We start from the raw sequence: 20,918 nt of genomic DNA, 5'->3' as shown, positions 1-20,918 counted from the left end.
AAAACAAAAATGTCATTTCACTTCTTTTGTTGCACTTGACTGTATCCATAAGTAAAGTCACCATTTTGCACATGATCTGTCTTCAAAGCAAACAATAAAATTGTGCCTTCCCTCCTGCAGTACAGCTGAGATGCTCAAATAACCTTGCGCCTCAGCTTCTGCCAGCCCCAAATACTGCCATCAGTGTTACTCAAAAACAACAGAAATCAAACTGTCCAAAACTGCTGGATTCTAACTCTGTCCTCATTACAGGCTGGTCTCTACTTTTTGTGCTCAGTGCCAATGCAAATGTTTGTTACAGGATTTTCCCTCACTCGCTGCAAGACCACGCTGATCATGCTCACTTCCTGTCTAGGTGTTTCTCAGCTGTGAGTCACAGCCCACTGCACAACAACCACCTCTGTGACCAAACATTGCTACGGAAAACTACTCAGCCTGGATTTTCCACTCTATGTCTTATTACTTAATGGGCAAAAGTGAAGGAGCATCCAGTACCATCAGAATTCAGGACTGCTGAGAGCTGCCAACTCTGCCAACTTATATGGATAATACAAGTCAGTAAGGACTCCATAGGAGCCACAGGAGTTCTTATTACAAAAAGCCACACCAGCAGCTTCAGCAGGGGCATTGATCAGGACACTAAAGTGAGCAGAGCTTAGTGTTCACTGCATTAAAATCTACTCCTTTGCTCATTCTGCCACATACTGATCCTAGCTGGTCGGGACATAAACTCCACCTCTCCCCATTAAACTTCACAGTGTACTGCAGCAAATTATTACTGTTCTTAGTGGAAAACTCCTTCCAATAAAAACACCTGCACAAACAGATCTTACCAAGCATTGGTTGGTTACCAAAATTAAAGGACCACAGTCATCCAACCCCATAAATTAATCCAAAATACGGTCTCATGCAACCATGCCCTCCTCTGTACCCCATCATACCATACTGTCCTTCTTCCCCTTAACAGATATACACATAGTTATGTACATTTTAGTGACAGCTTCATCTTAAATTTCTGCATGGATTTCCAATACCTTATACCATTTGGAGCTGATGGAACTGTACATTCACTTTGAGGAGTGACCCATTGGAGTGCAAGGCTCTAGAGAAGTGACCACTGGCCATCTTGAGTCGGTTTTATGTGTTCCACTTAATCCTAGCAACAGAACAATAATGGCTATCTCCAATTTGCCTTCTAAATGCTATTTCCTCATTTCTTCCTCTCTTAAAAAAACTCAACAAATAAAACCAAAATGAAGGTACAGGGAGAATGCTAGAAAATAAATTTGCCCCTGTCCTGCCATCTGGGCTGTGAGTATTTTCGGCTGCCATTTGTATATTTGAGTCTTGAAGCTTGTTCTTGTTTTATTGCATTGAAGCAGAGCTGGAGTACACCAGCTCTCATTGTTGTTCCTGTGCTAAAACTCTTCTCCAGCTTTCAATTCCCCTTTAGTGTTCTTACTTGGTACCTAGCTCTGATTTCATGCTTTTTTTTTCTTTTTAGTGAGTCTCAGATCATTAATTCTCTACAATTCATGGACATCCAACTTCTACTCTGCCAAGATGGTCTTGTGTTATATAATTAACTTTGCCCACAGATTGTTAAATGCTCCTCCATGAGCCAATTCAATTTAACATCATCCCACAGTAAAGGTTCACAGGAATATGGATCAGATACTTTCTCAACTCTGCACCTCAACAGGATGGAGAAATGGGCTGACAGGAACCTCATGAAGTTCAGCAAGAAGAAGTGCAAAGTCCCGCACCTGGAGAGGAACAAGAAAATGGAGCCAGACTCTTTTCAGTGCCAGGTCCAGAAGCAATGGGAACAAACTGCAATGCAGAAGGTTCCCATCGAACATCAGGAAACACTTTTTTCTTGTGAGCGTTGGCACAGATTGGCCAGGGAGACTGTGGAATCTCCATCTTTAGAGGTACTAAAAAATGTCTAGACAAGGTCTGGGACAATTGGTTCTAGGTGGTGTTGCCTGAGCAGGGGATTGAACCTTCCAGAGATCCCTTCCAAACTAAACCATTCTGTGATTCTGTCTAAATGCGCTAATAGGTTATTTCCCTTATAGAAACCTTTCAATGAGCCTAAGAAACAGCATCGAAGTCAGATTATCTTGTCACATTACTGGAAACTGTAGGAGGAAGAAAGGGATCTATACATTGGTTCATGTTTTAGTGATTGGAAGTGAGCATTGCGTGCATCTGGGATGAGGAGAAACAGGATTGCCAGGTTTTATTGCTAATTCCCATGCTATTTTTATGGCTAGAATAGCTTAATCCCTCTGTGTTTTACTTAATCCACATGAATAATGAGAACACACTGTACTCCCTTACATACTTAGCACTGGGTAAGGTATGTCATTTAATGACCTTAACATGTTTTGAGATCATTATGTGAAAGATACCGCACACAGTGGTAACATCAGTTCTTGAAATGGGTATACTAGCAAGAGAAAGGCTCATGTCTTAACCCAGGAATACATCCTAAACCATGAACATGAGGTGTGAAAGGAATTTGAATATACCCAAAATAAGATTAAGACACAAAGAAGGTGGCATGTTGGTAACCAAAATCATAACTCACTTTTGTTTACTACTAAGGAAGACAGTAAGGAGGAAAGATAGAAAAGTAGGAAAAAGCAAAGAAGTAGAGAAAGCAAAAAAGGATCCCACAGCCCCTTATTGCACTGGATCCTCACCTGCACATCGTATGGAAGGCACCCGGGTTCCGGTGGATTGCGCTGTTGGCAGCTCAGGCATGAGAAGCTGCCCTCTGCTCCTTTTGTTTTCTGAGTGTCTCAGTTTGCCCCAACGGACCCAAGCAGTGGTGAAAGGGGCTGTTGTACAGCAGTTCCACAATTAAGGATCAAATTAACATGTGGCTTAACATGTGAAATTGCTTTACATAAATATTACTAGTTAAATATAGGCCGTGGAAATGTGTGTGCTGCATATATGAATATTAACAAATACAGGGCCTATTTGAACAAGGCACAGACAGTCTCCAAATCTCAAAATAAGAATCTGAGTCAAAGCATAATTGTATGTAAGCTCAAAACTCTGTTATTAGTGTTAGTTGTCTTCATTAAAGCAGCCTTCCTCCTGCAGTCACTTTAAGCCATATATCCTTCTTTCTCTGACCAGAAATTAGCACTACTTTGAAATAAATATTTGGGTATTAAATCATTACAATTCTTTTGTTGTTTGAATCATAATGTTTAGCCAGCAACTCAGTCAAGTTTAAAATCCCTCAGCTGAGGGCAAATTTCAGCTGTGGAAATGGAAAATAACTGGTCATGTTTGAAGAGAAAATAACTGGTCATGTTGCAGCACTACAGCAACAGGTCTCTTGTGGTTGATGGCTTGAAGAGAACCAGGCACTTTGGTTATGGGGGACAGAGGGGGCATTTGCCACAAAAAGGACAAACCCAAGAAACAGCATGGAGGTAAAGAGACCACAGGAGGAAGTGCCTAGAAGGGGAGTTTTGAAGCTCTGTTTGAAATATTGCTGCTAAAACTTTTAGAAATGTTCTATCATAAAGTCCATTTCAATCACAGCTTTAAATGACTGACATTGTATAGTGAATTGCTATCAGTGTAATCTTTACTTTTTGATATTTACTTCTGTAAGAATTTGGTTGTTGATATTTATCATTAGGAGAAACAGCTTTATGAGCTTTGGAAGCCTAAGCCTCAAAGCAGGTAGTGTACAGTTTGGTGTACTTCAGAGTGGAGCTATTTTCAAATGGACAGTAGAAGCAGGAGATATACAGGTCTGGAAGAAAATTTTGGTGTCTTAAGCTGCTTCTCTCTTTTAGAATAACTGTGCTAATATTGTTGTTGAAGTAAGATTTTGGCTCTGCAATTTTGAAAAAACCAAAAGATAACAACTGAGTTTTTTACACCCTGTCACAACCCTTCACGTTTATCCCTAACCTAAAGATTGCTGCTGGAATAGTAAATCCAAAAATACTCCATTTTCTTAACTCTTGGCAAAACTACTTGCTAGATGACAGGAAATGGAGACAGATCAAGTGGCTCCACACACAGAGAAGGCATCAGTTAGACAGCAAATGGACCATAATGAGTCTCTTCTAGAAACTCTTTTCTCAAGAGTCTCTTGGCAGTGCTTTTACCAAAACATTACGCAGCAGTTAAGATAGCAATGCTTTTATCTATTCCCCCTATGAACTAAAAGGAGGACACAGCCCTGCAGCCAAAGCAGCACACAGAGGAGAGGAGAAGTAAGGTTAACATTTGAAGTTGAGGTGAACACTTCAAAAATTTCTGATTCTTTGCCCTCATTGTTTTTACACAGTTTCTGTAATAACAGTCTCCAAGAGCAGCTAGGACACGTGCCAATCTGGAACTACAGAAAAATAATTAAATAGAAGGCTTTCAGCCCAAGTAATCTACATCTAGACAGTTGCAGTGTTATTAAATACTACAAACTTTTTCAAAGTCCATGTGTAGGAGTTTACTGACTAGGCACAAATGTACTTTCTTCCAGTTTCAGCTCATTCTTTTACAAAACACTGAATATTTAAGTACTTTTCGTTACTTTATTTTTCTCTTGAAGCTGAGATTAAAGCTTGATTCAAGCTACAACAATTCCAACATGTTATAAGAAATTTTCTAAGATCTGTGAGCCATGAGGTAAGCCAATCCCACCAAAGGGATCTTTTAGTGATCTCCTATTCCCAGCATTGTTTTTTCAATTGATGGCTCTTGAGCATTTCAGATTCCTGGCTCTTGAGCATTTATGCCAATTGCCCCTTTTGGGAAGGAGAGAGGTTTTCTCTCTCTACCTCCGTGTATTACTTTCAATTGATGTCTGACACTGAATTGATCCTAAACAAATTCCAATAATGACTGTGATAATTATAATACAGATTAAGGCCTCAAGTAGTGTAGCCAACCCTTCAGTGACGAATTCCCAATTTCCTGCAGAGTTTTGTTTAGCTGGTTAGTCTCTGCAGTCTGTTGTAATTCCTCGGGGAATTGTCTGGCTCACTGATTAAGTGATAGGTATACAGGTGGTGATATTACTCAAATTGCACATTTTGCCACACCCTTCAACTAAATCTACTATGAGGTTCCCAGTTTCTGCAGATAAAGCTATATCCCTTTGAGCTACTATTCTACAAAGGATAGAAATATGACCTTCATTAACCTTTTCATTTCAGGCAAAAACTATCATGCACTCTATAACCACCAAAAAATTCACATAATCCCAAGTATAATTTATTAAATATTTCATTTCAATCTTATCTGTAAAGGATTTGCTGTCTGCTGAACAGCCCAGTGAAGTGTTTCCCAGTTTGGGGCTGGCTTTTTCCAGGTGTAGTCAACCCAGGAGTCTCAGCCAACAGTTTTCACAGCCATGTGGGTAGCCAGGAGATCTTGGAATGGTCCTTTCCCCTTTTCCTTAAGTGTTTCATCACTCCACATGTGGACATATACCTAATCCCTGTGTTGATGAGAATGTACCTGAATGTCCAAGGTTGTTGAGGAAGCTAAACAACAAACCTATCCAAAACTGAGCGCTCTTTTCCCAAAGATAATACATACTCTTTGAAATTACTATTTCCTATCACATGGCTGTTTTCTGAGATAGTTTATACAGTGTGCCTTAAATAATTTCATAAGGACTTAATCTTCCATTAGATCTAGGCTGTATTCTAATTTGGAATAAGGATAAAGAAAAAGCCTGAGGCCATCTTAGTGAAGTTTCTTAACAAATCTTAATTATTTGCCATTTCAAGTTTCAGTTCATCCTTTCTACTTTTCCACTGGACTGAGGTCTTTAAGGAGTGTGGGGAGATTCCATGGAACTTCCAAGTACTTTGCATAAACTTTGAACTGTTTCAGCCACAGAATGAAATTCTCTGATGAAGACAGACCCAGTGGTACCCCAAATCTGGGTATAATTTCCTTTAACAAAATTTCTGTTACTTCTAGAGTTTTGTTAGTGTGGCAAAGGCTTCTGGCCATCCAGAAAAGCTATCCACCAAGAACAATATTAATAAACATCTTCCCAGGGAAGTTCTAAAAAATATGTCTTGGCTTAAGACAGTTTAAAGAGGTGAACACTCTAAAATGAGTGATCCCTTAGTTCCATCCAGTCTCTTTCCATAAATAAGGAACAAACAAAAGCAGATATAAGAGAATGGGTAAGAACTTATTGACAAGTGAAACAGCAACAGGCAAAAAATAACAGTAAGTAATCACTAGATAGTGATACAAAACTGCTAAATTTCAGAAATCTCAAGGGAAAAAAAAAACACCCAAAAGGGCAGAAACACCTGCAGGGTGACCCAACCCCAGGGATTGGCTCACTTTGCACACTTCACTCCAAAACAGTTTTTGATAGTGTGTGGAAAATCACGGTGCCAAAGACTGGTGTCCACAGAAGGGTCCTGCAAAAATTCAAATGTTATTTGAATAAAGGCAGAGTCTAGTGGGCCATATCCCTGTGAGCTCTCTTGAATTTTTGGATTATCTAGCCTCCTTTTATCCTGAACTCCCAACCACACGTTGCCCTCCTCCTCTCCTCATTGGCTGAGGTACTAAGAAAGTACAAACATCCCAAACCACCTACTACATGTCTTCCTTCCAACATGTACCCCCACATCCATTCTTCTATAATATGATTGGGTCTTTCAGGTTATCTAGCTATATGGTCTGATCTCTCCTAGACTCCCTCTAGAAAAACCTGAAAATTTTAAAATTTTCCCACATGAATATAGAACTAGGCTCTATGGGTCATGAAAAGGGAAGGCTCTGAGTAGCTTACTGGGGTAAGAGTTTGCTGGATTGTCTCAAAGACTTCAATAGTCTTGGCTTGCTGCTGGATTGTGGCTTCCAGCCTTGCCATTTGCATTTGGAGCCTGAAAAAAAGTACAGGCCTTATCACAGAAGTCCACAAGAGAACAAATCCCAAAAGAACAGCACGAAAGAACTTAATCTAAAAAGCATCTTTGAAAATCACGTATTAGTATCTCACTGGGATGCAAGATGACAGTCCTGTTGTTTTCACAGAATCAAACAAAGTGAAGCCTTGCTCCACTGTCTTACCGTTGAATGCGTTCTTCCAGCTGGGGGATAGCTGCAGCTGAAGAATCAAAAGAATCAACCAGGATGCCTTGCACGTTCCTCAAAATTGTTATTACCTTCTCCTTTTGGGCATTCTTCCCTGAGTCAGCATAATATTCATTCTTGTTAAGAGACTTTTTCAGGTCCTTGAGCTGTCAAACCACAAAAACAATCCCCAGTAGAAAGCTTTTATGTATTAAAAAATAGTAAAGTGCTTTGACTCTGATGTTAACATTCAAAACCTATGTTACTTCATCTTTTATAGTAGGCCCTGTCCTACACTGATTTCCTAGAGTGTTTCCTAAAGAATGGCACAACACTTTTCTTCTCCTCTCTCAAGGACTCTGAACACACTTCGTAGCCATTTCTGGTGTCATGCTTTAGGAGTGGTATTCCCCAAATTCGTGCTCCCACTGAGACTCTCCAAACCACACTGCTGCTCCCTTGCTCCCTCCTTCTCTTCCTCCTCACCCTGAGACAGGAAGGAGAGGAGAACTGGGAACACAAAAGGTAAAGGTCATAGGTTCAGTTAAGAACAATTTACTTACAATTACAAGAAACAGCAATGAGATAAGAAAACAGTAGCAGCAACAATATTCATAAGAAAAGTGTTCAAGAGAGAAGTAAGAGATTCATATGCAAAATGCTCAAACGGGTGTTATCCAACCACTCCCTCTGCCACACTAATCCAACCACAAGGGAATAGACTCCCTTTCCTTTCCCCTTCCCCATGCACGGCATTCCCTCCCGCTCCCACCACCCCACCCTGCTTCCTCCATCCCCTGTCCTTGGCTATGACCTGAGGTGGTATAGAATAACCTCAGGGCCCTAGTCATGCCCTCTCCTGGCTACTGATTAGAAACTCCTCCTCTTCCTCAAGTGACTTTACAACTCCATAACAATGGTGATGGGGGGAAGAAATACTACAAAACATCAGTGCAACCCTCCAACAGACCTATTCTTTCCCTGCCAACACACAGTCCACTTTGCTAAACCACAGAGGTGAAGAAAATACTGTGTGCTCCATGAAGCTTGGGAAGCAGCTTTTTGGAAGGAATACACACCCTTCTCCCATTAAGGACAAAGAGCCATCACAAATAGTGACTTTTTTAATTGTAGTCACCAGACTTAGAAAATCAGTCAGGCCAGTTATGTGCCACTCAACTTACTCTTGTTGCAAAGTTGTGTAGTGTACTAAGACCATCTCAGTGCAGCCCTCCACAGTTACTTCAAGTGGTGTCAACAGGCAAACATCAAAGGCAGCAGTGCTACTCCTTCCCCTGAACCACCCCATGTTACACAGAAGTTTTAAGGAATGATCAGTTCCCTGCTCTGTTTACTACAAAGAAAGCTTGGGACCCTGCCAAGAAACAGGCATTTTCCACACCTTAGTTTTACACCTCTCCAGTTTCTCCAACAGCAGTTTCTGTTCTTTCCTGCTGTTGATCTTCACAGTTCCAAGAGGAGCTCCTTCCAGGGAGTCCTTTTTGAGAATTTTGTCAAGCTTCTGCCTCGCCAATGGCTAAGGAAATGGTGTTTCATAAGCATGGCAAAATCAGTGTGAACATGACAACAAAAGTGATGCTTTTGCTGATGAAATTACATCATTAGATTGGTCTGCAGGTTGAGGGAGAGCTTGGTCAGCAGGTTGAGGGAGGTGATTCTCCCTTTCTACTCTGCTCTTGAGACTCCACCTGAAGTACTGTGTCACTCTCTGAGGCCCCCTGCTCAAGGCAGACACAGACCTGATGAAATGAGGCCAGAGGAGGGCCACAAAGACATTCATAGCCCTGGAACACCTCTCTCACGGAAGAAGGGTGAGGGACCTGGGATTTTTCAGTTTGGGGAAAAGCAGGCTCTGGGCAGATCTTATTGCAGCCTTTCAACATAAAAAGAAGGAGAGATATTTTTAGCAAGGATTGTATTGACAGGTCAAGGGGCAATGGTTTAAAATGAAGAGACATTTGGATCTGGATTAGATGTAAGGAGGAAAATTTTCCAAGTATTGTGATGGAACACTGGACCAAGCTGCCCAGAGGAGTTGTGCTCGTCCCTGGACGTGTTCAAAATGAAGCTGAATGGGACTTCAAGCAGCCTCTTTTTGCAGTCCTTCTGCTTCAAATACATATGAAATTAAGTCCAAAATACAGCTCAGGTCCAGATTAATTACTTCCTCTCAGCTTTCAAAATATACTCACTAGCAAGAGTATGTGTGCTTACACTGATAGGTTCTATTTAGGGATATTTGCATCCATCTCTAAGAGTCACCTGTTTGTCCTGCTCAGAATTTGTTTGAGTTGAAGAATCAACCTTTAGCTGAAGATCTTCTCCCTGTAATGTAGGAAGCTAAGCAAACAAGAAAAAAGAGAAACAGCTGGGAAACGAATCCTTGATAGTACTGCAGCATCACACTGCCTTCAAGCACAGAGCACGAAGAAACGTGACTTCTGGGGTAGTGTAAGAGCTCAGGAAGTACCTTATTCTCAGAAGAGGACATAAAATGTTCCTTCTGTTCTGCTCTTGCAGCTGATAATAGAGATAAAAAATAAGGTAAGAGTGTTGTTGCTGTGAGTGCTTCTTTCACTTTACTTTTCCAAAACTGAACCATTCCAGAGAGGCCTACAAAGGTAACCATGTAGACCCTCTCAAATTACCTTTGCCACGCCCCACTGCAGCAGAGCTCACACCCATTCTGTTTTGGCATGCAGCAGGAAGCTGCACATTGGCCGACACTTTCCTTTGACCTTCAGAATCAGTCTGCATATTTTAAAAGACACATATGAGAACTATCACACACTTGCTTCCACACCCTCTTCCATCTTCAAAGCTTCTGCTTCAGCCTAACAAGAGACGGATCAGGTGATGGAAATAACAATAAGGGCAAACACAGTCAGAATGTTTAGCATCTCTCTCTTGAATAGATCTTTCAAAACAGGACAAAGTCCTCCCACCCAAGCTTGAGAGAACCTAGGCAGAAGAAATAGGTCTCTCAATGGTCATCCACAACCATTTGACATTGACTGGATCCACAGAAGACATCTGTGAGGTGGGAAAAAAAGAGTCGTACAATGCCAGACTTCTAGGACTTCAGAGGACTACAACCAGAAGGAAGTTTTACTTATTTGCCCTAGAAATCCCACATGGATGTCAGCTGTAAGGGGGCCCAGGACACTAGCTGGACCTCACTTTGTCCCAGTCCCATCTGAACAGCTTGTCTGAAGCAGCAGCATGTCAAGGTCCAAGTGATGAACGTGTAGCAGAAGCAGTAGCAAAGGAAAATGAGCCCAGAAGGAGGTGAGTCCAGAGGGACCCCCCACTGTAATGTACCTCAGAATCCCAGGGAAAATCATTGTATTCCTGTTTTGCTTCCCCCTCTGCTGGCTGCAAGATTCTGTCTTCCGTTTTCACTTCTCTCCGTAATTGTTTCAAGACCCCTAAGAAAAGATAAGCACACAATAGCTATGAGTGTTTATTTTACTCTGTTCTTCTGCATCCAATTCACTCCAGAGAGGCTTACAAATGCAACTATTTAGTCCCTCTGAAACTACCTTTGCAACATTCCACTACAGCAGAGTGTGCATCCAACTTGTTGCTGTTTGCAGCAGGAAGCTGGACAGCAGCCAACACTTTCTCTTCACCTTCAGAATCGGTCTGTGTAATTTAAAAGACACACATGAGAACTGGCACAGGCTGCTTCTCCACCCACTTCCACACTCAAAGGCTATGCTTCAGCCAAGAGGCCTAACAAGAGGGATCAGGTGATGGAAAGAACAAAAAGGGCAAGCACAGCAAGTACATCCAGCATCTCTATTGAGCATTGCTTATAAAATGGGACCAGGCACACCTGCCCATGCCACAAAGAATGTAGGCAAAATAAATTAATCTGTAGACTGTAGGTCATATGGGAACCCATTTGCTGTTAACTGCATGTACAGAAGAGAGATGTTTGATGGAAAAATGAATCCTCACAATGCCAGCCTTGCACAGTTTTCACAGGATTGTAACAAACACGGAGCTTTACTACACTATCCTTACAGGAAATCTACATTGGACATCGGCTGCAAGGATGCCCAGGACATTAGCTTGACCTCACTTTGTCCTAGTCCCATCTGAACAGTGTGTCTGCAGCAGAAGAATGTCATCAAAGTCCAAGATATGAGGGTGTGGCAGAGGCAGCAGCAAAGGAAAATGAGCCCAGAAGCCAGTTATTTAGAGGGACCTCACTGTCTCCCTCAGAAAAGGTACCTCAGAATCCCAAGAATTATCATATTTTCTTGATCTTCCTGTTGGTTGCAAGACCCCTAAGAACAGAGAAGAGACTTGTCACAGCTCTGAGTACTTGTGTCACTCTTCTTTTCCAAATCTGATTCTCTTCACTGAGGTTTACAAAGGCAGCCATGTAGTCCCTTTGAAATTACCTTTGCTGCACTGCGCTGCAGCAGAGCGCACGGCCCCTCCTCTGTGGCCTGCAGCAGGACGCTGCCCGCTGGCAAACACTTCTTCTACAACTGCAGAAAAAGGCTGCATGATTTAAAAAACACACATAAGAAGTGGCACAGGTGGTTTCTGCCCCCAGTTCCATGCACAAAGCTTCTGATTCAGCCAACACGCCAAAGGAGAAGGATAAGGGGATGAAAAGAACAAAAAGGGCAAACAAAGCCAGTGTTGAGACATCATTATTGTTGAGCAGGATTTTTAAAACAAGAAAAAGTCCACCTGCACAAGCTTGAGAGAACCTAGGCAGAAGAAATAAATTGTGGGTCACACACAACCATTTGACATTGACAATTCACAGAAAATGCCAGCTTTCTAGGACTTCAGAGGACTGTAAGCAGAAGGAAGAGTTACTTCTTTCTCCTAGAAATCCAGCTTGGGGATCAGCCACAAGGAGGCCCCAGACTTCAGCTGGACCTCACTTTGTCCCAGTCCTAACTGAAAAGATTATCTGAAGCAGCAACTGCTTAAGGTCCAAGGAAGGAGGGTGTAGAAGAAGCAGCATCAAAGCAGAATGGGTTCAGAAGCAGGTGAGCCAGAGGGACCCCACTGCCTCCCTCAGAGAAGGTACCTCAGAACCCCAGGAGGAATCACCATCTTCCTTTGCAGTTCCTACTGATGCTGCGGCTGGCAAGACACCTAAGAAAAGATAAGAAGCGTGTCGTTTCTGTGGGTGCTTATTTCACTCTGCTTTTCTCCACCTGCTTCACTCCAGAGAGGCTTACAGAGGTAACCATCTAGTCCCTCTGAAATTACCTTTGCCACGCTCTGCTGCAGCAGAGCGCGCACACGACCTGGTGCTGGTTGCAGCAGGATGCCGCTCACGGGCCCGCACTTTCCCTCGACCTTTAGGATCAGTCTGTGTAATTTAAAAGATACACATCAGAACTGGCACAGGCTGCTTCTCCGCCTACTTCCCTGCTCAGAATTTCTTCTTCTGCCAGCAGGCCTAAGGAGTGGGATCAGGGGATGAAATAACAAAAAGAAGCCAATACAGCCAGCACATTTGGCATCCCGATGAGCAGGGTTTTCAAAATATGGTCAAGGACACCTCTCTGAACTAGAGAGAACCTAGGCAAAAGTAATTATTGTCTAAAGTGTAATTACTAAATTACACTTTAGACAATAATTACACTCTTACTAAAGTGTAATTACTAAAAAGTAATTATTGTCTAAAAGTAATTAGTGTCTAAAATGTTTGACGTTGACCACACCTAGATAAGTGAGAGAAACCAGTCTGATTTTTACTAATGCCTGAGCATATGTTGTACATGAGGTGAAAAACAACTTTAGGGTTTGTATACCTGTTGGGAACACCGGTGAGTCTTCACCTGGCAGCGGATCAGGAGAGAGAAAAGTTCCATGTCTGGGCTGCAAGCAACCCGCACCACTAGCTGGTGGAGCAGATCCCTGGATGCCCAGGAAGAAATGCCTGGGAAACTGGGCTATGGGATGAGCCTGAGCACACAAACACAGTGAACCGCACCACAACATTTTCTTCAGGTTTCTTGGAGGCAGCGGGAGCTCACCCGGAGGGTCAGCTCACTTGCTGCCCCCCCGACTCTTGTTTTTCCCTTCCTGCAGTTCTGTTTCCCTGTCCACACCTGCCCCGTTTTGCAGTTTCCCCCGCAGCCCAACACTGCGGAAACCCAGCGCTCTGCTGTTTGCCCCGATGGAGTGGCAGCAGCCCAGCCCTGAGAACCTGCAGCTGCTCCACCAGTGTGCCCATACCACGGCAGCCTGTTCACCCACGGAAGGGACACACAGCCAGCTGTGGTTTGAGAACTGCTCCTAGCCACCATGGGATCCACGCAGACTCATCGCAGCTTGCCGCACACACACTCTGTCTGCCGAGCTGGTGCCAACAGGCCGTCTGCAGTACAGGGTAACGATCTGTCCCTGACTTCTGTTTCTCTTCCCATCTCTTTTCCCCTCTTTGCTCTCTTTTATATCCCCCTTTGATAGGAGCACTTATCTTTTTTTATAAATAAACAGTTCTCAGATATAATATTGCTGCACTTGTGTTTTATTTTCATCTGAGAAATCTATCAAAAAGAATCCTCCCCAACTCCCCTTTTACAGCAGGACTGGACAAGGGGTAATCTGAGTGATGGAAAAACAGCAGTCCTCACAATGCCAGCCTTTCACTGGTTTCAGAGGAGCTTTACTGCTCTGTGCTGTTCTAGAAATCTAGTTTGGAGGTGAGCCACAAGGAAGCTCATGACATTAGCTGAACCTCACTTTGTTCCAGTCCTAACTGAACAGATTATCCAAAGCAGTGCCTGGTTAAGGTCCAAGTTACAAGTGTGTGGCAGAGGCAACAGCAAAGGAAAATGAGCCTAGAAGCCAGTGAGTCAGAGGGACCCCACTGTCTCCCTCAGCAAAGGTACCTCAGAATCCCTGGGAGAACCAGTGCCTTCCTTTTTCATCGCTCCTCCTGCTGGTTTCAAGACCCCTAAGAACACATAAGAAGCTCATCATAGATCTGAGTGCTTGCTTCACTCTCCTTTTCCAAATCTTTTTCACTCCAGAGAAAAACACAAACACAGCCATTTAGTGCCTCTGAAATTACCTTTGCCATGCTTCTCAGCAAGAGAGCGCACACCCACTCTACTGTGTTTTCCAGCAGAACGGTGCACAGGGTTAATCGCTTTGTCTCTAACATCACTGAGAAGCTGTGTAATTCAAAAGACACGTGAGAAATGGCACAGGCTCCTTGTGCACACACTTCTATACACAGTTTCTGCTTCAGCCAAGAGGCCTAATAAGAGAGGGATCAGGTAAAGGAAAGAACAGAAAGGGCAAATACAGCCAGTGCATCTGGCATCCCTCTTGAGCAGATTTTTCAAACCGGGATAAAGTCCACCTGCACAAGCTTGAGAGAACCTAGGCAGAAAAATAAATATCTAAACTGTGGGTCATACCCAATATTGACATTGGCTGGATCCACAGAAGAGAGCTGTGAGATGGAAAAAGAGCAATTCTCACAATGCCAGCTTTCTAGGACTTCAGAGGACTGTAAGCAGAAGCAAGAGTTACTTCTTTCTCCTAGAAATCCAGCTTGGGGATCAGCCACAAGGAGGCCCCAGACTTCAGCTGGACCTCACTTTGTCCCAGTCCTAACTGAAAAGATTATCTGAAGCAGCAACTGCTTAAGGTCCAAAGAAGGAGGGTGTAGCAGCGTCAAAGCAGAATGGGTTCAGAAGCAGGTGAGCCAGAGGGACCCCACTGCCTCCCCTCAGAGAAGGTACCTCAGAACCCCAGGAGGAATCACCATCTTCCTTCGCAGCTCCTACCGATGCTGCGGCTGGCAAGACACCTAAGAAAATATAAGAAGCGTGTCATTTCTGTGGGTGCTTATTTCACTCTGCTTTTCTCCACCTGCTTCACTCCAGAGAGGCTTACAGAGGTAACCATTTAGTCCCTCTGAAATTACCTTTGCCACGCTCTGCTGCAGCAGAGCGCGCACACGACCTGGTGCTGGTTGCAGCAGGATGCCGCTCACGGGCCCGCACTTTCCCTCGACCTTTAGGATCAGTCTGTGTATATTAAAAGACACTCATGAGAACTGGCACAGGCTGCTTCCACTCCCACTTCCCTGCTCAAAGCCTCTGCTTCAGCCAGCAGGCCTAAGGAGTGGGATCAGGTGATGGAAAGGATAGAAAGGGCAAGCACAGTCAGTGTGTTTGGATCACTGCTGAGCATTGTATTCAAAGCAGGATCAAGTCCACCTGCTCAGTCTGGAGACAAGCTAGGCAGAAGAAATAAATATCTGGACTGTAGATCATACGGGAACGAGCTGATACTGCATGTATCTAGGAAAGCGAGCTGTGTAATGGAAAAAGAGCAATCCTCACAATGCAAGCCTTTTAGTTTTCAGAGGGCTGTAACCAGCAGTGAGCTTCACTGCTCTGTGCTATACTAGAAATCCCGCTTGAACGCCAGCTGCCAGGAGGCCCAGAACATTAGCTAGACCCCATTTTGTCCCAGTTCTGACTCAACAGCTTGTCTGAAGCAGCAGCATGTCAAGGTCTAAGTTATGAGTGTATGACAGAAGCAGCAAAGGAAAAAAAATCCAGAATCCAGGGAGTGAGAGGGACCCCACTGCCTCCGTCAGAGAAGGTACCTCAGGATTGCAGAGGGAGCATTTGTCTTCCTTCTTCTCTGCTCCTTCTTCTTTGTAGTCTCCTTACCAAAGATAAGAAGTGTGTCATTTCTGTGAGTGCTTATTTTACACTGCTTTTCTCCACCTGCTTCACTCCAGGGAGGCTTGCAAAGTTAACCATCTAGTCCCTCTGAAATTACCTCTGTAGGGCTGCACTCTAATAGAGCGCACAGACACTTTATTTCGGTCTGCAGCTGGGCCATTGTCCTTCTTTTCTGCTGCTTCTTCTTTTGGCACATGACCTAAGAAATAAGATAAGAAGCACGTTGCTGCCTTGAGTGTTTATTTTCCAGTCCTTTGGCCCATCCCTCCAGACCAGCTTCCCATTGATTTGGTATCATTCTACTACAGGCCACAGTGATTTTCCTCATCAGCTCTTTGAAAGCAAAGTATCTTACATGACTGTGCCAGTGTAGGTGTTTCCAAGTGAATGACATGAGTTGCCTCATAGCAGGAGCTCCCAATTCTTTCATTAGCAATACTAAATATAGAAAGGAAAAAGATGCATTAGGTAAAATTCCCCCAGATTTCCATGCACTCTGCAGGAAAAGCAAAAGTCATACATGTTCCATTCTACCATATTCATAGACAATTGCTAAAGGGTCACACGCACACAGAACTTACTGCAGTCACAGAGAAATGGAGACCTCATTACAAGCATGCTGACAGTGCAGGTGCCTAGTCCTATCTGCCTAGTCTTAACTCACCCCTGCTACAGTCTGGCTACAGTCTCGTCTGGTAAATCCCCCTCTCCATTTCAAGGACCAATGAATTTGGTCCTTGAAATGGAGAGCCTCCTGGCAGACTGACATCACCAAAGCCTCTACCTCAGCTAGATGTTATGCTAATAGTGCAGCTACTCTCCACATCAAGATGGTTTAAAGTCTCCTCAGTCCTGGTCCTCACTTTGAAGGGCTTCAGAAATTCCTATGGTTAGCCTGAGGATCTGAGAGTTTAGAGAGCTCTCTAGTGGGTTATCAAGAGGCCAACAAATATTGTGCTTGCATTCCAAGACCTGTGTTGTCTTCTAACAGCCCTCAGTTGACTGGGGCTTGGGTTTGTTTAATAACGAGAAAAACAACAAAAAAAAAAGGAAAAAACAATCAAACAAGAGAAGAAATTAAACATGTTCTCTAGATCAAGGCTGCTGTGCAGAATGGTGCATTATCACGACATTTATACTGTGCCAGAAGCCTGGAGGGAAGGAATGAGCACCACATATTCTAAGAGCAATCTTCAAACATGCTTTATTCCTAAAGGGCTTTTTACACCACAGTTTACACAAGCTCCCTTCTCTCCTGCTTCCAATCAATACAGATTGCCAGAAGGGGCAGGGGAAGAAGAAACTAAGTCAAGATCCAGTGGCATGAGTTCATGGGCAATTGTTTATAGCTAGAAAAGGCATGCTTATAGGAATAATGCACTACATTCACCCATCCCTTGGCCCATCACTGTGAAAGAGGGCTTTTTTCCTCAGTCTAGTAAAGCACACGGGGTATCAGTCAGATCCCCTCTGGAACAAAAGGCAAGTAGTTGCTGCCAATGCAGTGTAACTTGGAAGCACAAGGTGAATTCTCAGAGACAGCTGGGGGAAAGGGACAAAGTTTTCCTCAACTTCTAAATCAACTCTTGACATGGAAAGAGATACATCAGAAGACATCATTGAGCTCAGCTTCTACAAAGCTCTCAGCACCTCATTAAACCTTACTGCTGTTACCAAAAAGGGAGGTACATCAGCGCAGACATTAGGAGAATGCAGTTGTTCTAACAATGATGTAAAACACTTACACATCATCTTGAACCATTTTGGTGAAAGGTTGACGTGGATTCAGTCCCTTGTCTGACTCATGAAAAACAGCACCATGTTGACGAAGAAGTTGTATTACTTTCTTATTCCCAGTAAGAGTAGCAATTGTAAGAGGGGTCCTAGGGCATCCAAGAGATGAGAGTAAATACATCAGCTTTTGCAAACATTGCCTAGCCAATACTTCAAATCCTCCTTGCTCCTTAAACAATTCATTTCCCCTCTCCTACAGGCAGAGTGAAGGCACAGCCAAATGCCTCTAAATGTTGGAGAATTCAGGCATGTGGGACCTCAGGAGGTCTCCTGGACAACCACCTGTCCAGAGCAGGCTCAGGGCCTGTGTGCCTGTATGTGCATGCACATGTGGGTGTATGGCATGGCAAACAGTGCTTTTTTGCAGTGCTCAGTTTGGAAATCACTCCCTGAAAAAAGCGAGCAACCAAGCCTGGGTCTGCTTTCACAAGTCACCCAGGAGATCCTTCTGAGTGACTCAGGGTCCTTTTTCAAAGCTCATTCTTATGTCTCCTATCAATCCAACTCAAAGTGTTCTAAGGAGCCCCACATGCACTTTTGGCAAAGCTTTTACCTATAAACTTTATCTTGAGCATTCACGTCAGCTCCTTTTTGAAGAAGGAACTTGACCATTTCTTCACGGTTTTCAGTGATTGCAAGAGCAAGCGGAGTGTATCCCCACTGAAAGGAGAAATCATCTCTCTTAGAATGACAGAGAGAAGTCAAGCAAGTTGACATGGGAAGAGCAGCTTTCCCAAAGTCCAAGCTTACTTTATTCTTAGCATCAATATCTGCACCATGCTCAAGTAACAGCTCTACTAGAGATTTGCTGGAAACCATGACAGCAAAGTGAAGGGCGGTGTTACCATTTATGCTTCTGTGGTCATGGTTGGCACCATGTTCCAGCAGAATAGCTGCACAGTCCCTGTGCTGGTACTCTACTGCCTGGAAACAAGACACAAAGGAGGAATAACTTCCAGCATCTATGTTTCTCACTGCCAGAACTCCCTCACCTTCCCAACACTGGAAAGTATGAGCGTCATCAAAGATTAGGGAACATATGCCCCTTCTGCATACCTTCATTAGTGGTGATTTATCCAATTTGTCACAAGGGTTTAGCTTGCACTTATTTTCTACCAGAAACTGAACAACATCTGCATGGCCATTTATGCAAGCAAGATGCAGAGGAGTCCTAGAAATTAAGCATTTGCAGTTGTCCTGGTTTAAGTCCAGATGGCAAATAAGCACCATGTAGCCACTCGTTCACACCCTCTCCCTCCCCACCCCAGTGGAACAGGGAGAAGAATCAAAATTAAAACTTTAAATAACAATTAAATTTTAACAGATTGATAAATAGAAAAAAAGTAAATAAAATAAATATTATAATAATAATAGCAAATTAAAAAATCCCAAGGAAAAACTGTGATGTACAATACAGTTGCCCACAACCCACTCAGTGATGCCAAATCCTATTTCAGAATGTTGACCTGGCTAAGCTCCCTCCAGCTTTTTGTGTACTTTCTCACTGCCAGAGGATGAGACACTGAAAATGTCCTTGACTTAGGGTAAACACTGCTTAGCAATGGAGGCTGTGGAAATCTACAGAGTGCAGAACCAGTGTGATTCCCTGAGAGCACCTCCCCTGCCCCCAACAGTCCTGCATCAGTTTTGTCCCAGAGACTGATGGGATGGGAATTCTGATGGCACTAGGAAAGCTGTGCTGACTTTCTGTGAATCCATGCCCTGCTAAACCAAGTCGCTCAGTCTGGCACCTGGAAAGGAGCTGTCTCTGCTTGAATGAAGGGCTGATGAGCTCCACAGAATCATCAAATCTTAATATGGTTTGGGTTGGAAGGGACCTTAAAGACCATCTAATTCCAACCCCTGCCATGGGCAGGGACAGCTTCCACTGGACCTAGTTGTTTAGAGCCCCATCCAGCCTGACCACTTGGATAAAGAGGGATGGGACAAAAAGAAGATCAACTACAGGGCCCAGGCACCAGAGCAGGGCAGGGCAAGCCAGAGTGGAGTGGAGCTTTCCCTGTCTGCCTTACAGGAAGGGTTCCTGTAAGGCTGCTGCTCTGTGGCTGGCCCTGAATGCCAGACACAATTCTGGGCTTTGCTGGCTCTTCCAGACAGGGTGGGTGTGTTCTCTGCAAAACTGGGTTTGTTACCTGGTGTGCAGCAAGGTAATAACTACACACTTGAGAGAGACACTGATTATGTATTTCAGAGTTACATGTGCCTGGGTGCTCAGTGGTATTTCATAAATAAAGCACAGCCCACGGGACTTTCCATGCTATTATTTATACATAGAAGCTCAGAATTAATAGCTTCCCAAGTACAGCCCCTCTACTATGACTGGTTAATAGTTTCTACACAAGTTATGTAACCACAGCTACATCTATGTATGCTTAGGGGAGGGATCTTCACCCGAGCAGGGGTCTTTTTAACCTGCAGTTGTGATTTTCAGTATTATAATGAAGAAATACAGCTAGAGTATAAATTGGACCTTGAGTTTTTTGCCAAACTGGCAATGTATATACATAGAAATACATCAACATGTCCTTCACTAAGAGATGCTTCTGCTGTCTGTTCTACTGACACAACAATATCTTGATTTACTACATCCTTAACGCTTGTTAGTTCCAGGATGTCCTTGGCTAAGTGATGCTAGCTGCTACCTGCTCCACTGATTGTCTCCTTTCTTGCTGCTCAGGTTCGAAAGCAGGCAAAATACATCCACAAAAAACCCCACCCCGACTCAGACAATTTTGACAAATTCCACATTTTGAGCAGGCGGAGGGCCTGCTGTCCTTCCTTACAGCCTGTCCCGGTTGTAGCCATTGATGCGGTGCTTGTTCAGCCACCAGTGCTGCCGCAGCCGGGCCAGGTCCGCGCTGGCGGCCGCGCTGTGCAGGTCCGCCAAGCCCATGGCTGGGGCCGGGCTGGGCACACACAGCCGGGGCCCGGCGGCCTGTGCCGAGCCCCGGGCGCTGAGGGGAAGCGGCCGTGGGGACGGGACCGGCGGATCCGAGAGGCGAGGCCCGGGCGGGGCGGGCCGGGGCCGCTGCCCACTCCGCCGCCACGGAGCCGGCGCTGGGAGCCCCACAGCGCCCGAGAGGGGACAGCGAGCGTGGGACAGCGAGCGTGGGACAGAGACCGAGCGGGGACAGCGACCGTGGAACGCGCCCAGGCGTCACACACCGGACACGCCCGGCCCGGGCACGGCCGGCTCCGGCGGGGACGCGGCAGCGGCCTGTAGAATCAAAATCACAGCGCTTCAGTCAGCCTGAGACCTCTGAAAACACCCCCAAAACCACACCAAACATCCCA

The 20,918-nt window shown here is 44.3% G+C and overlaps 1 protein-coding gene and 1 long non-coding RNA gene across 2 annotated transcripts; one reads left to right on the top strand and one right to left on the bottom strand.

Moving 5' to 3' along the window:
- The first annotated feature begins 214 nt into the window (after positions 1-214).
- On the top strand, positions 215-4,443 carry LOC135294378 (uncharacterized). The gene is made up of 3 exons (XR_010356487.1): positions 215-644; positions 1,703-1,934; positions 4,331-4,443. It is a non-coding gene; the product is annotated as an uncharacterized LOC135294378 (long non-coding RNA).
- A 791-nt stretch (positions 4,444-5,234) lies between these two features.
- On the bottom strand, positions 5,235-20,657 carry LOC135294377 (ankyrin repeat domain-containing protein 36B-like). The gene is made up of 27 exons (XM_064409538.1): positions 20,408-20,657; positions 18,660-18,774; positions 18,354-18,527; positions 18,157-18,263; positions 17,555-17,692; positions 16,165-16,247; positions 15,907-16,008; positions 15,728-15,789; positions 15,038-15,140; positions 14,853-14,920; positions 14,174-14,276; positions 13,992-14,056; positions 12,906-12,932; positions 12,358-12,460; positions 12,173-12,240; positions 11,526-11,628; positions 11,353-11,408; positions 10,656-10,758; positions 10,435-10,541; positions 9,762-9,864; positions 9,584-9,633; positions 9,376-9,453; positions 8,495-8,629; positions 7,090-7,259; positions 6,809-6,902; positions 6,352-6,431; positions 5,235-5,482 (listed from the first exon to the last, which is right to left on the bottom strand). The coding sequence occupies exons 1-27, from the start codon at positions 20,515-20,517 to the stop codon at positions 5,476-5,478; spliced, it is 2,514 nt and encodes an 837-aa protein (XP_064265608.1). The 5' UTR covers positions 20,518-20,657; the 3' UTR covers positions 5,235-5,475.
- Between the last annotated feature and the right edge of the window lie 261 nt (positions 20,658-20,918).

This window comes from Passer domesticus, chromosome 2 (genome assembly GCF_036417665.1).
Source record: "Passer domesticus isolate bPasDom1 chromosome 2, bPasDom1.hap1, whole genome shotgun sequence".
NCBI lineage: Eukaryota > Metazoa > Chordata > Aves > Passeriformes > Passeridae > Passer > Passer domesticus.
The sequence above is the reverse complement of the archived record's forward strand: the minus strand, read 5'-3'. Positions and strand labels throughout refer to the sequence as shown.